The following is a 14,026-nucleotide window of genomic DNA, read 5'->3' as shown; positions in this document are numbered from 1 at the left end:
CACACGTGGGCGAGTCGCCCGGTGGTGGCAGGCAGCCTCGCACGGCCCAAGGTCCCCTCCCCTGCGCTGTGGGCCGTCACCCAGGCAAAGGTGACATGCCACTACCGAGGCTGGGTACAAAAGGTCTGTGGCTCGGGCTCAGGGCCGCCGCTGCCCGGAGGTGACCCGAGAGGTGACCTGCCGGTGGCCAGGCCGGCGCCACGGCCCTGCGAGTTCAGACCACAGGCGCCCACGCCCAAGCCCGAGCCCTGAGCCCTGAGCCCTTACAAACACCTGCTGAGAGGCTTCGACCATCCCAACGGTCGGCCACAGAGGACAAAACGGCGCAGGGCGGGCGCAGGGCCGGCTGGGGCGGAGCCGCCGAGCCCCGCCCACTCCCAGCAGTGGCCAGGCCAGAGCCCGCCATCAGGGGCGCGGCGCGGCGCCGCGCCGCTCCTCAGCGAGCCCAGAGCCCTCGGCCCAGCAGCGCGCACCTTGCGGTCGAAGAGCGAGAGCGGCCTGACAGCCCTGAGGGCGAAGCGCGCCATTGCGTAGAGCACGGCCCCCAGCACCGAGTGGTGCTGCACCAGCGGGTAGTGCACCGGCTTCTGCTCCAGCGCCAGCTCCGCGATGGACGCAGGCCCCTCCGCCGACAGCCACGTGTCCTCGGTGTCCAGCACGGGCGCCGGCATCTCGTCCCTGCCCACGTCGGCCTGCGGGCCCCAGAGGCTGCGTCAGGGCCATGCGCGCCCGGGACAGCCCGGCCGCAGGCCCAGGAAGGAGCCGGTACCTCCATCAGGGTCTGCAGGAGGTCCACGCAGCAGCCCAGGAAGGAGGTCAGCGCTGTGTCGCTCATGCCCACGTCCTGCGTGACAAGGACTCTATCAGCCCATGCGGCAGCCGCCGCCTACTGAACAGGCGTACCACTGCCACTGACTGCCTGCTCTTGGGTCAGGGCACCTGCGTATCTCACCTCCTTCCTTTAGCACAGAATCAACCAACCTGAAAAGCAGGTTTTAAAAAAGTGGTACTATCCACTTTCAAAAAGAAATGTTCTAAGCTGGGTATGATGGTGCATGCTGAGGCGGGAGGATCACATGAGCTCGAGGCCATTCTGGGCTACTTAGCAAGACCCTGCTCAAAACACCAGGAAAGACAAAGACCGTTCTGAGCGTATGCTGTGTAGCTCAGTGGGAGTGCATGTGCTCTGCCCACATGCGACCCTGGGTTCAGCCCCCAGACCTCCCCCCAAATAATAAGCAAAAATGAATGTTTTTTGTACACTGACGAGAGAGATCGTTCACGCTGCCGTAAGGCTTTTGCTAGTCAAGGAACCACGGGAAGACACACACGACCGACCAGCCTACAAGTTCTGAGAAAACGGCCTGGTCTGGTTTCTAGGTAGTCAACTGAACGCTTTAAACAAACCAAGAATTTCCAGCTTGAGAACTAAGGACCAGATTCACGCTGACTGCTCCCTCCAATGAGCCTGTCCTGGGGCCACCGTGCTGCAGGTCAGCTTTGCAAGACCAAGGAGCTGTATTCCTTGCATCCCCATACAGAAATCAGAGAGGGGCCTGCGTGGGCACGTGCGTGCAACACGAAATGCTCCCCACAACAGGCCAGTCAATTCTCCAGAACGGTGACCTTTTAAGACCAAGGGCCTCTGACAGCTGAATCTGCACCTGAGCATTTCTCAGGAGGTTTGTGACTGATCACATCAGAGCTGTGAGCAGAGGCGAGCACTGCTGCTCATGGCCCCAGGCCCCCTCGAAGGCAGCGCTGCATCTGCACAGTGGTTACTACGGAGGAGCGGCCTCAGCCTGGTGCTTCTCTGCTCACTTCTGATACGGTGGCAGCTGGCTGCCTTCCTGGCCGGCCAGAGGTGCACACCTCCTGTGAAACCTGGTGCGGGCTCGCTGTCTACAGCCTGCAAAGGTGGAGCAAACGGGGCACAGGTATGGCCAGTTTCCTTCAAATAGCTCTCTCTTTCCGTTTCTCTTATCTCCTGACCCATCAGCAGACTGGTGAAAGACAAAGTTCACCGTTAAGATTAGTTAATAAGGCACCAGGGAAAAGTGCAGGGTTAGCAACTGCACCTCAAGTTGAGAGAGACTCACCCTTCGGCACAATCTATCCTTCGGCGATTTGCCAACCTGTGGTGAAAGGAAACAAGGTGCTGTAGTAGTCAGGGTCTCATTTAAAGGGTACAGGAAAGAGGAGTAATAACCAGCTTGAAAAACTATCCATGCAGCCTTAAATAAACGCGGCCACCTTCCCTTATTAACATGGTTCTGTAACGGTGACACCATTAGGTTTTTGGTGGAACTTAAAAATGAACTCACAAATAATCCTCTTCAAAAATAAACTGCAGGGCTGGGGATTTAGCTCAGTGGTGCCGCCGCCTGCCTCACAAGTGTGAGGTTCCAAGTTCGATCCCCAGTACCAAAAACACCCACAAAAACCTGTGTATTTCTGAACTATGAAGAAAAAACTCTGAACAATCTGGCCTTCACTTTGAACAGTCAAACCGTGTCACCTTACAAACCCAGAGGCAAATTCAAGATGGCCAGTGACAGCACCTGGGGCCTCGCTCGCTGAGGGCACGTGACGCAAAGGCGGTGTCGTCAGGAGGCGAGGGCACAGACGGCCGCTCTACCCGGCTCCCGCGGGGCCTCGCAGCTCTTCAGTCCGACCGAGCACAGCCCCCCAGCCCAGGCCCCTCCTGCCCGCCACCCCGGCCCGGCCCCACCACTGCCTCTGGCGGGCAGGCTCCAAGCCTGAACCCTCTGCTCCCCTCAGGTGAGGGCCCTACCTTATCCATCAAGTACGCGGCAGCAGAAAACCTCTTCACCAGGAACGTGTTCCACATCATGAGTGCGATGCCTGGGGAGCAAGCAAGTGGGGCGGCTGGTCCTCAGCCCGAAACCCGACGCCCCACTGGCTTAGGTTCTTTCCTTAGATCTTATACAGTGTCTGCAAACTGAATGAAATCCGTGAGAGTGGGAGCGAGCTGCAGAAGAGCAGGTGGACACAGCCCGGAGCGTAAGAACGCTCACACCATCAAGTAGAAAAGCACGGCCCGGCCAGCAGGAAGGCTGCCGGCTGTCAAGGGCAGCGCAGGAGCCAGGCAGAGCACACAACTGCGCGGCTGCAAGGGCAGCAGGCCTGGCGGAGGTGGTCTGCACTGACCCAGCACCAGCAGTGCCGGGCCTGTGTCTGAAAGAGCGGAGTTCCGAAGGTGCAGGGAAGATCTCTGAGAACAGCTCAACACTGTCCAAACACTAGAAACAAGCAACTAAAGTGACGAATGAGAAAATATTAAAAAATAAAATGAAATATAAAAATATTTTTAAGAAACCAAAAATCGGGTTTTGTAATTGCACATTCACTGAGGTGTGACATTAAAATGAAAACTTCTCATAGTTGGCAATGAGGCAGCGTCAACGAGCCTGCAGTGGGGGACAGAAGGTGACGATCCTCCTGGCACTGTCTTCTGGGCAGCACTTTCCCAAGAAGCTGAAAGAGCCAGGGCTCAGCACCCCACCACCCCAGCCCACTGACACAGGGCTCACTCACCATGCTGGACGTGGGCGTTGACAATGTGCTTCAAGTGCTCTATTGACCTTGCGAAGAAACGCGCTTCCTTCACGTGGGCAGGAGACAGAGAGGGACGGGCGGGTCAGAAAGAGGGAGGGGAGGGGGCTCGGGTACTCTGCGTCCTGGGGAGGGCTCTGACGGGCAGGGAGATGAGCATTTAGTGGGACAAACCATCTGCCGCTTAGTTCAATGCAGGCGGCTCTGGGGGCCACCAGACAGGAGGCGCGACACACCCCTCTTCCTCCGTGAACTGCAGTGCTTCCGGGATGACTGCGTGTACAGCCTTCATGTCAGGAGGAAGCCGGGACACGGCTCAGCCAACCCCGAAGGCCACAGCAGCCTCGTGTATGATCGCCACCCGCTAAGAGGAGGCCCTGGGGCCACCGTGTCCCCGTGGCAGCAGCTCGTGGTTTGGAAACGCACACTGCAGTGTTTCTTGTCACCTTCCTACACGTGGGTCTGAGACTGAGCCACTTGGACTGAGAGGCTGCCACATCCTCACTCTCGTTCTAACACTTCCCACTCCATGCCACTGGTGACAATTCCACCAGGCCCAGGACCCTGGCCTCACACCACTCTGGGCAAAATGCTAACGGGTCAGAAGCCCGCCCCCGGCTGAAATCACTCACGTTTTTACCAAGTGAATGACTACATTTAACACACACGGTCTCGGAGGGCAGAGGGGAGGCTATTCCTACCATTAGTACATCAGAGCTAATCAGCTCAGTCTCTACAAAGGGACACCGACAGAGACAATAAAGAAACAGTTCTGAGCGGAGAGGAATAATTCAGCAGGCCGGGGCGTGGCTCAGTAGTCTGGGTTTGATCCCCACCACTGCAAAAACCAACAAAAAAAGGAGTAATTTACCGGGCCCTGACCAGGGAGCCTGGAGGCCCCGACTGGTGGAGGCGCACCGCAGACATGCTTCATCCTGTTCCGTCCCGGCCACCCCGGGACTGGCACCCTCATTTAACACAGGAAGCGGGGCAGAGCGTCGGAGACTGACCAGGTGCCGGCCAGGGAGTCCCCTGGGACCCCAGCCCAAGCTCCAGGCCTGGGCCCCCGTCACAGCCCACGTGTGTCCAGGGAGAGCGGAGCCGAGCAGAGCCGAGAGGCCCCAACATACTTCAGAGACCAGTGTGAGAGAAGCCACGGCCTGGCCCGCAGACTAGGGGGCGCCTGGCACAGCGGGGCACTGCCTAGGCTCACGATGACTGCCACACTGAGAACAGCCGGCCAGGAAGTGCTGTTTCATGTGGAAATTCGCAAGGGAACAGAGACTGTGCCCCTCACGGCCCAGCAGGGCGCAGGGCAAACACCTTGCTGTCCGAGGAAGCTGCGCTCCCCTCCTGCACTGAGCAGTGTGGGCGCACGCAGGGAACCTGGCTTCCCTTCTCCAGGACAGAGAGCGGCATGCCTGCCGCACGGGGACCGGCGGGACAGGTGGGCACAGGCAGTAGGACAGGAGAGGCCCCGCTCAGACAGACGACTCCACTGTCCCTGGAGGGCAGGGCAGGGTGGGGTGGGCCTCACCTCGGGGTCTCTGTTCCACTGGACCACGTACTCCCAGCAGCAGTGTGCATGCAGCACGTCCGGCTCCAGGCTGCAAGGAAACTGCTTGTAGGCCAAGAGCAGCGCGTCTGGAAGCCAGAGGGGAGCGTCAGGCTCTCCTCAGTGAGGACAGCTGCATCGGCCCCTGGCCCGCGGCTGCGTCATCGGTCACCTGGGATGCCGCCTGCATCTGCCTCGGCCTCCGGTGCCTGCAGGAAAGCTCTGTCAGCACCTCCTTGGGGTTCGTCTGGGTTTCCCCCATCTCCGTCCCCGTCCTGATGAGCCAGGGTTAGCGTGGCAGGGCTCAGGTCCTGCTTAAACAGCCACTTGGCCACGCTGTCTGCAATGCCACCTGTGGGGGAGACAAGAAAGAGTTTCTGGCATGGGTGGCAGTGCTGGCCGCATGGACCAGGAGGCCAGTGCGTTTCCCTGCAGAAACTCAAGCACCATGCTCCAGCTTGGGCCTGCAGGGACCCGAAAGGCCACGAGATTCACAGCAGTGGCCATGGCTGGCAGTGCTAATTTTACAATGGCCGGGACGGCCTCTGAGTGCTCCGAATAGGAAGAAGTCACGTTTGGGGCGATGGCAGCAGCCCCTGCCTCCTCACACGTGTACTGAAACGCTGCCGTGTCCCATAAACATGTACAGCGGTTACGCGTCAATTACAGCACCATTCGAAAAAGAATCTAGAGAAATGGAAAAGGAAAGACAGGAGGAGCGGAGTTCCGGGGCGATGACAGGGAGGAAGGGCGATCCCCACGGTGGCCGGGACGGGGGGACCATGGGGGGACGCATGCTCCCCTCGTGACACCCGCGCTGTCGGAGTGGGCTAACAAAACCTCGCAGCCTGAAACGGGGCTCAGCCCTCACACTGCCGCTCACCCTTCCCGGCTTCCAGCAACTTCTTCACCGAGAGCCGGGGCAGCGGCTCGGCCTGCAATGCAGGGGCCTGGGGCCGCCGGGGCCCGCTGTGCAGCAGGGTCTGCAGGAGCAGGCAGTCCTCCAGCTGCCTGAGCAGCAGCCGCCAGTGCTCCGTGTCCAGGGACAGCGCCTCCCATGAGTCCGTGAGGGCCTCGGCATCGGCCCCTGCCCCCGCCACTGTCTGCAGAAACTGACAGGAGGCGCAGGTCACCGGTGCAGCCAGCGCACTGCAGCTGCGGGGCAGGAGGGCACCAGCTGACCCCAGGGCGGACGCTCACGAGGAGCCCTGCCGCGGTGGCCTGCGTCGGCCCTCGGCAAGGACGCAGCTGTGTCAGTGCCAGTCGGACGTCCCATCTCCTGGCCCCAGGTGCCCAGCGTGAGGACCTGCAGCGTGCTGGCAGCCTCCTCGCCCGCCCCAAGCCACTGGGAGCACGCAGCTGTGCCTCGGCCCTCACCTTTTTCTCGGTCATCTGGTTTGAAATCTGCACCGCAACCGAGTGGCCCACGTGTGCCGACAGCAGTGCCGCCCCGTTGTTTTCAGACTGAACGCAGGCCAGGCGCATCTGCTGCCACCACGGGGACACGGACTGCGAGTCCCAGGTCTCGTCGATGGCCACTGCAGGACAGGGACACATGAACGACGAGAGCCCGAATGGTTATCTTTTCTACTCTTTCAGTTTTAAAATTCAATTTCCTGAAGATGTACCTATATATTTCTGAATAAACTGCAAAATAAATCTCACAATCTACTTTATCCAGGATATTTATATTCCATTTCTTTACAATGTCAGTCATCTTGTTTCTGAATCAATACTTAATCCCTCTTCGGAATGTTTTCATCACTCATGAAAACTACTCTTTAACGTTTTAATACAGGCGATTATCAGATGATGTTAAAAATAAGGAAAGTATTCCCTCCAACAAAGACCTCGATTCTCCTTACTGAGCTCAAGAAATATGTCATTCACATCATAATGTATGGTGGCACAAGCCTGATTGAGTCCTCAAAGCATATGTCGGACGCACCCCGAGCCTTTAATGAGTGCAGAAGCGAATCTGTGCAGCGACAGCATTCTGCAGCGCTGCGCTCACTCCCCTCCTGGGCCCAGCCTGCAGCCTACCTTTCATTTTGCTCAGGAGGGACAGCATGGTGTGCAGGCAGCAGACAGACCTCGGGTTCTCCAAGATATCCTTCTCCTTCGAGAGCCACAAGCTCAGCAGCAGAGACTGAAATCCGGGAGACATCTCCTTCAGTGGAAGGCAGTGCTCAGCCTGGCAAGCTCCCCACTTCCCTGGACAGCCCCTTGCGCATGCGGACACTCGGCCTTCTGGTGTGGCTGGTGGCGTCATGTCTCGGGGGGTGACCTGAGATTCATCACCCACTTCTGCCCTGCTTTCCATCCATACTGCCTTCCGACCCCAACCTCGATAGCATAGCACATGAGCAGGAGGGACAGGATCGAGGCCTGGGGACCAGGAGGCAGCTCAGTGGCACTGCTCACAGGAGCAGCAGGGAGGAGCTCATGGCTCAGCCTTACAAAGCTGCCTCACAATTCGCTGTGGGGAACAGGCGTAGGGAAGCCCCGACTCCCACTGTAAATGGCTAACAAGGTAGGAAAAGCCTAGACAAGGCAGCCAGGCCAACACGAGTGACTTTTAAGGTGCGCATGGACCAGCATACTTCCTTCAGTTATGTTTTTCCCATTTATAAAATCTGCTCACAGCTAACCCTGGGCTAACAGAGGCTCTGATGTCACAGTGTGCATCTGTTGATAATGGAGCCTGTGCGAGGCTGGGGTTATTTTTAGTTTAGTTTTGTTTTTTTTTTGGTACCAGGAATCGAACTCGGGACCTTGCACTTTCCAGGCAGGCACCAGAACCACTGAGCTAAATCCCCGGCCCTGAGGCTGGGGTTATTGACAGCACTGCTGTGCATGTATGTGAAACAAGCTCTCAACTAGAAGGCTGTTGGATCCAAACACCGGTTCCTGTAATTTGGAAAAGTTAAAGGGGAAGGAGCTGAAGAAGCCCATTGAGGACAGGAATGCCTGGGGACACCTGGGGCCTGGAGCTGTGGGAAGGACCACCAAACCTCTCCACGGACTCCAATGAAACTGCCACTTACGTGTCTGCAAAATGGGAAACGGGAATGCAGCCGGCACCAACTGAGCACAGGGAGCTGGAAGAGGAGTGTGCTCGGCCCTCCCAAGCTTCTCCGCCCACCTTCCTAACTTTTCATCTTGAGGGGTTCACCAACAGCGACATGACATGCAGAGTCCCATGCGCCCCTCCCCGGGCCCCTCCCGTTGATGTGGCACCCGGGATCCAAAGCTAGACACGGCCACTGGAAATCCACAGGGCGCATGTGGCTTTCACCAGCAATACGTGCCCTGTGTGTGAGGTGTGTGGTCTGTGCACTCCCCACCAGGCAGCTGTGTGTCCTAACGGCCACTCAGAGGTGAAGCTGCTGCAAGCCCCGCCCACAAGCCCCTGCTCCCCGCCCACGTCAGCCCTGCAGCACCAGTGCCCTCCAGGGCGCTGGGCCTTCTCACTGCCTCTGCAGAGCGGCTATGCAGGGCCTCTTCTTAAGGTTGGCCTCTTTCTACTTCCTCCAGTTGTGTTTCCCAGCAGTTCATCATTTTCACCCGACACCCAGAAGGGAGTTATCTCTGAAGGACACTGGCCACGTACCACCCGTGTCAATTCTCCATGCATTTTTAGCCGTTTTCCTTCCTGACACCCAAGTTTACTTCACGAGAGCTGGGACAGAACCCATTTCTAGAGGACTTAAATACTCTATGAAAACCATGCATTCCCACAGCCCCCAAGCTCACAGGCTGCCCGGATCCTGGCCGAGCTGAGGCCAGTGGAGTGCCCAGGTGCTGGCTGGCTACTGAGGCTGGAGCGACTTGGCCAGCTTTGCTCAAAAGGGCAAAAATTCAGTACTGTAGTTTTTTCATTGGATGATTCTTTGGCTTTACATTTGCTACGGGATAAAGATTGTATCCTAGCAGATGTTCAAAGTTTAGAAATGTAGATCACAATTCTAGATAGCTCTAAAGAAAGCTTATTCTGTTCTCTAAGACTTTTTTTTGTTCTATGATGATGATCAAAGTCCACTGAAAATGCATTCATGTCACATTCCAAATTTATTTTAGGTCAACCACAGAATGTACTTGTTATCATTCACAGGGAACAAAAATAAACAAAAGAATTTTACTCAATGTGGTGAATGCCAATCTTCCTTGTTTCCCTAAGACGTTCACATGTATGTTCTGTGACATGCTAAAAGGCAAGGATTCCAGCCACTCACACTTCTCCACACCAGGTGCAAGGAAGAACTGCACCCAGCGAGAAGACCTTACCAACAGCAGCTGAGGGCTAAGTCCAGCAGCCTCCAAAGTGTGGCACATGTCCTCGGTGGAGCTTTCTCCATGCAGACACTTCCAGAAGAAGAAACTGCCTAGTAGAACAAAAATAAGACACATTCGCCAGAACCAATTACCCTTTGGACTAATGATCTTCCTCAACAATGTAAAATTCTAGGGGAGCAAAACAACAGAAGAGAAAGTAATGGTTTGAGTTATTAAAGCAGAGAGAAAATCATGACGTGTCTTAACACTGCCTCTTTGGTACACTTACCAATGCAACACCACACATACGACACAGTGCATACATATCCAGAGTATCCTGTGTTGACCACAATACACACATTCACGCGCTGCTTAATTCAATCACAAAACAGAATGACATCCCTGAGACACTCTAGGCTTTTAGAAGAGAGGCTGTGAAGAACCGCTGAGGACTTCACCCACCTAGAGCCACATACTCCTCCTCGCTTATCTTCTTTATGCTGAGCACATCCTTCTCGTACTCCAGATATTCCAGGAACGTCTTCACGGGCAGCGCGCCGTCTATGTCATCAGAGAATCGGACCACAGTCCTGGTGTTCTCTTGCTTATACTTCTCTAATAATCCCTGGAGCTTCAGCAGTTCTTTTTCATCAAGCCTTAGTAACGAAGCCAAGTCCTTCGGAACAGAAAGAACAGTGTTCTGAACAGACCAGGCCTCCGGCTACGAATCTACCCACTTAGCCTCATTATCCAGAGTGAAGCTCAAGGCTGGAAACAAAAGATCACTTTTTAAAATGGACATGACAGCTAGACTGTACTCTACTTAAAAGTTTTACTCTCAAATTACACTTTTATAAGTAGGAGGTTATTTGAATAAACTAATCTTGAAAAACTATATGCTATTAAGAGTACCATCTTAGAAAGTTTCTTCAAAGTACCCCATATTCTTCTGTGAGGATTTTAATACACATGTATTATTGTGTAATCAAAAAATAATAAAAGATGTCATTGTAACTCGTCATTGTGGTAAAATTAAGGAAGTACTCAAAATTAAATGCTTATATGTTAAGTAGCATAAATATCATAAAACAAACATGGAAAAACAGGAAATCATGAATCCACAGGCAAGTCCTGCAGGTAGCTCTCTTGAGGGATACAAAGATGTAGTCACAGAGCGACCTGACAGCCTTGTAAACTGCTCAGGGCACACATATGCAGGAGAATCTCCTGAAAGCAGAGCAGGTACACAACACACACAAACACACCGCCCACAGCTCCTGAAGACGTAAGCGCAGGCAAAGGCTTTCCGAGCAAAACCTCAGTTGCACGAGAAATGACACCAAGAACCAACACATGGGACCACATCACGCTAACGCTTCTGACAGCAAAGGAAACCACCCACAGAATGAAGAGACAGCCTGCAGAATGGGAACAAATTCTTCCCAGCTTCTCCTCAGACAGAAGACTAATACTGTATCAAACAAACCTGTCATCACTGAGAGCTCTAAAAGGCTCTCTCACCGTCACTGATCTAGAATACATCAAGAACTCGAAAAAATCAGACCTCCCAAATTTAAAGACTCTACTAAAAAACGGGCACCTGAGATGAACAGACACTTCTCAGATGAAGAAACACAAGCAGCCAATAAATACATGAGAACATGTTGGACACTGCTGGGTATTTGAGAAATGCAAATTAAAACAACAGTGAGACTGCATCTCACTCTGGAAAGAATGGCTACCATCGAGAAATCAACCAATAACAAATGCTGGGAGGGCTATGTGGAGAAAGGAGCCCTTCTCCACTGTCGGTGGGCGTGTAGACTGGTGCAACCTCTGTGGAACAGTAGACAGTCCTCTAAAAGCTGAAAGTAGAAATTCCATCTGAGCCAGCTATTCCCCTGCTAGGTGTCTTCCCAAATGAGTTAAAGACACCACACCACAGTGATGTATTTCATACCCATATATACAGCAGCACAATTTGTAATAGCTATATCGTGGAAACAGCCTATACAGATGAATGTATAAAAGTAATGTGGTATTTCTACACGATGGAGTACTACTCTGCCGTAAAAAGGATAAGCCTGAGTCATCTGTAGGAGAATGGATGCACATTGAAGGCCTTAATGTAAGCCAACTAACTCAGACACACAAGCTCAAATATTGCATGGTTTCTGTCATATGAAACACTCAAAATATATATAAAGCACAAAATAAAAGACAAATAATGGGAAAAAAGTGAAAGAAAAAGGCATCATAAGCCAGTGTGGAGGAGGTATGTGGAAGTGCACCCTGGCTGGGACAGTGCTCTGGCGTGCTCTTTGGCCTGTCAGCCTGCTTTCCAATGGGTATATGCGGTAAGTAACGTTACAAGGGTTTGTAGACAAACTGAGTCCGATGCTGGGGAAATAAAAGGAGTGGTGGAGGCGGGAAAAAGAAGGGAAATGAGACGTGTCAGGTGCGGGTATCATCCCCACAGTGCATGGAATCACTGTGACTGCAAACATACTAATAGAAGTAAAAGGAAAAAAAAGAACAGGCACCTGTAAGCTTTAAGAAAACCTTAGTTTTCTACTCGTTTATTACAAATCAAACAAATGAGGCGATGGGGTGTGTAATACTGGATGGGTTACTCACATCATCGGAGAAGGGTGCGTCGGAACGTGGAGCGAGGGAGTTGAGCCGCCCGACGGACTCGTAGAGATGCAGCAGCTTCAGTTTACTGGCACAGAACTGCAGCAGCCCTTCGTCGACAGATGCGCGCTCTGGAAGGTACAGGGCACGCGTGGGAGGGACATGGCCAACAGACTCATTTATGGCCCTGTGGTGATTTTACAGCACTTCAACAAGCACTGCGGGACCCCAGTGCCAGGCAGTATTTCATTTAGTACATTTTGATGTTTTCTAAAGCTTTGAGGAGTGAGGGCTTTATAAGTAGACTATTCTTTCTATTTATTTATTTATTCTTTCAAAGATGAGAAAACAGACTTTACCGAGGGGCTGCTGTGGACCACAGGCGACAGGCTTGTGCAGCAGGGGAGGGGCTGAACTCAGCTCCCTGACGCGCTGGCTGGCTGGCTGGCTTTCTCGCTCTGGGGATGGACCCAGGGCCTCCTGGTGCTAGGCCAGCCACATCCTCAACCTTTTTTTTTTTTTTTTTAAACATTTTGAGATGGGCTCTGAGCTGCCTAGGCTGGCCTTGAACTTGATCCTCCTCCCTGAGCCTCCGGAGTAGATGGGATTCACTACATCAACTGTGTTTTTTAAAAGAAGTATTTCTAACAAGTTGTGCACACTAAGGAGTTCACTGTTAGCAAAAGTCTGCTGCAAAAAGTCACGAGAGTCTCAACCTTAGGGTGATGAAGTCTTGAAAGAACACATTATGATTTACTAAATCACCACAGCCTGCCTTAAATACAACTAAACAAAAATATAAGTAAATATAAAGCTGGCTTTATGTAATTAACATGACAAGCAAAAATTTACGAGTAGATTAATTTAGTACTTTGCATGCTACAATTTAACCGATGTTAGGAATTCAGAATAAGCTGAAGTTTGATAGTTTGGACGCAAAGACTATGGAGTTAAAACTCCAATTTTTGTTTTTTGAGATAGTGTCTCACTATGTTGTTCAGGCTGACCTTGAACCCACTAGGTAGCCCAGGCTGGCCTCCTGCCTCAGCCTCCTGAGTGCTGGGATTACAGATGTGTGCCACCACACCCGGCCTCAAACAGAATTCTTAAACAGTAAAAATCCACCAGACAGCTCAGAACTAATAGTTTAACTAGGGTCTTTGATTCTGGAAGTCTTAACCGTGTTCGTGAGGGAAATGGATGACACCACACCCAACACAGATGAGTTCCGAGCACGAACACGTTCTATCCCGAGATCGCTCAGGAGACCTCGCAGGACACTCCTCACAGAAAATGCCTTTGCCCGTGAAGGAAGGCAGAGACAACGGCACCAAGGACACCCGGCTGCTCTGTGCACGTGATCATTAGCTGTCCCATCGCGGACGGCTTTCATGTCAGCCTAAGCCCACAGAATGACCACTGCCCAGCACCCTGACTGCTATCTTCTGTCACAGCAGTGGGGAGACACAAAGTATTCCAAACAGGAAACAGCGTCAGCACGTGCAGAGGCAGCTCAGGGCATGAGAGCGCTGAAGGCCCACAGATCCGGGAGGCCGCTGTCTCTGCGCTCACACACAGCACACCGGGTTATTCCCACACTGGAGCAACTCCAGGTGCCCAGCCCACGGGAGAGGTGCGGCTCTGTTACCTTGGCTTCTTAGCACGTCCAAGACGGTCTGAGTGATGTTTCGAAGGCAGGAAAATGGTAAATGGTCACTTGCCAGGATGCTTTCCAAAGCCTAGAAGACATCGAGGAAGTCTAGTAATTATCAGGCAGTGTCTTGTTTTGTACATTTTGCCTTTACGCCGCACCCTCAGGGCCCCATCTCAGAGGGAAGCTCCCTGTGTCCGCTGCTTGGCACACAGGCCTGGGGCACAGGTTGCACCTAAGCAGTGCGTGATCCACTTCACCTCGGGTCGGCTGCGGTGAATGACAGAGGCCAGACATCAGCGGAGGCAGCGCTACTCGCCCGGAGCCAGAGCCTG

At 53.5% G+C, this 14,026-nt stretch overlaps 1 protein-coding gene across 4 annotated transcripts in view; it reads right to left on the bottom strand.

Moving 5' to 3' along the window:
• The window catches only part of Rab3gap2 (RAB3 GTPase activating non-catalytic protein subunit 2), a 61,831-nt gene that overhangs the window by 2,037 nt on the left and 45,768 nt on the right, over nt 1–14,026 (bottom strand). For 2 of the 4 annotated variants that reach the window (XM_004867400.4, XM_087209859.1), the window contains 14 exons: nt 13,689–13,779; nt 12,044–12,171; nt 9,869–10,082; nt 9,419–9,516; nt 7,175–7,280; nt 6,509–6,669; nt 6,015–6,243; nt 5,304–5,483; nt 5,114–5,220; nt 3,559–3,625; nt 2,795–2,865; nt 2,100–2,135; nt 770–844; nt 474–692 (listed from right to left, as the gene is read on the bottom strand). In XM_004867400.4, coding sequence (XP_004867457.2) covers nt 474–692; nt 770–844; nt 2,100–2,135; nt 2,795–2,865; nt 3,559–3,625; nt 5,114–5,220; nt 5,304–5,483; nt 6,015–6,243; nt 6,509–6,669; nt 7,175–7,280; nt 9,419–9,516; nt 9,869–10,082; nt 12,044–12,171; nt 13,689–13,779 — 1,782 coding nt within the window. Of the gene's footprint in view, nt 1–473; nt 693–769; nt 845–1,645; nt 2,004–2,099; nt 2,136–2,794; nt 2,866–3,558; nt 3,626–5,113; nt 5,221–5,303; nt 5,484–6,014; nt 6,244–6,508; nt 6,670–7,174; nt 7,281–9,418; nt 9,517–9,868; nt 10,083–12,043; nt 12,172–13,688; nt 13,780–14,026 lie in introns of those variants that run through there. The other 2 variants (XM_013066517.3, XM_013066518.3) reach the window with 2 other exon arrangements.

The sequence above is a fragment of the Heterocephalus glaber genome, unplaced genomic scaffold (genome assembly GCF_053883595.1).
Source record: "Heterocephalus glaber isolate CG9 unplaced genomic scaffold, H.glaber_assembly_v1.0 deba00001067, whole genome shotgun sequence".
Lineage (NCBI taxonomy): Eukaryota > Metazoa > Chordata > Mammalia > Rodentia > Bathyergidae > Heterocephalus > Heterocephalus glaber.
Note: the sequence above shows the minus strand (reverse complement) of the source record. Positions and strands in the feature narration are given on the sequence as shown.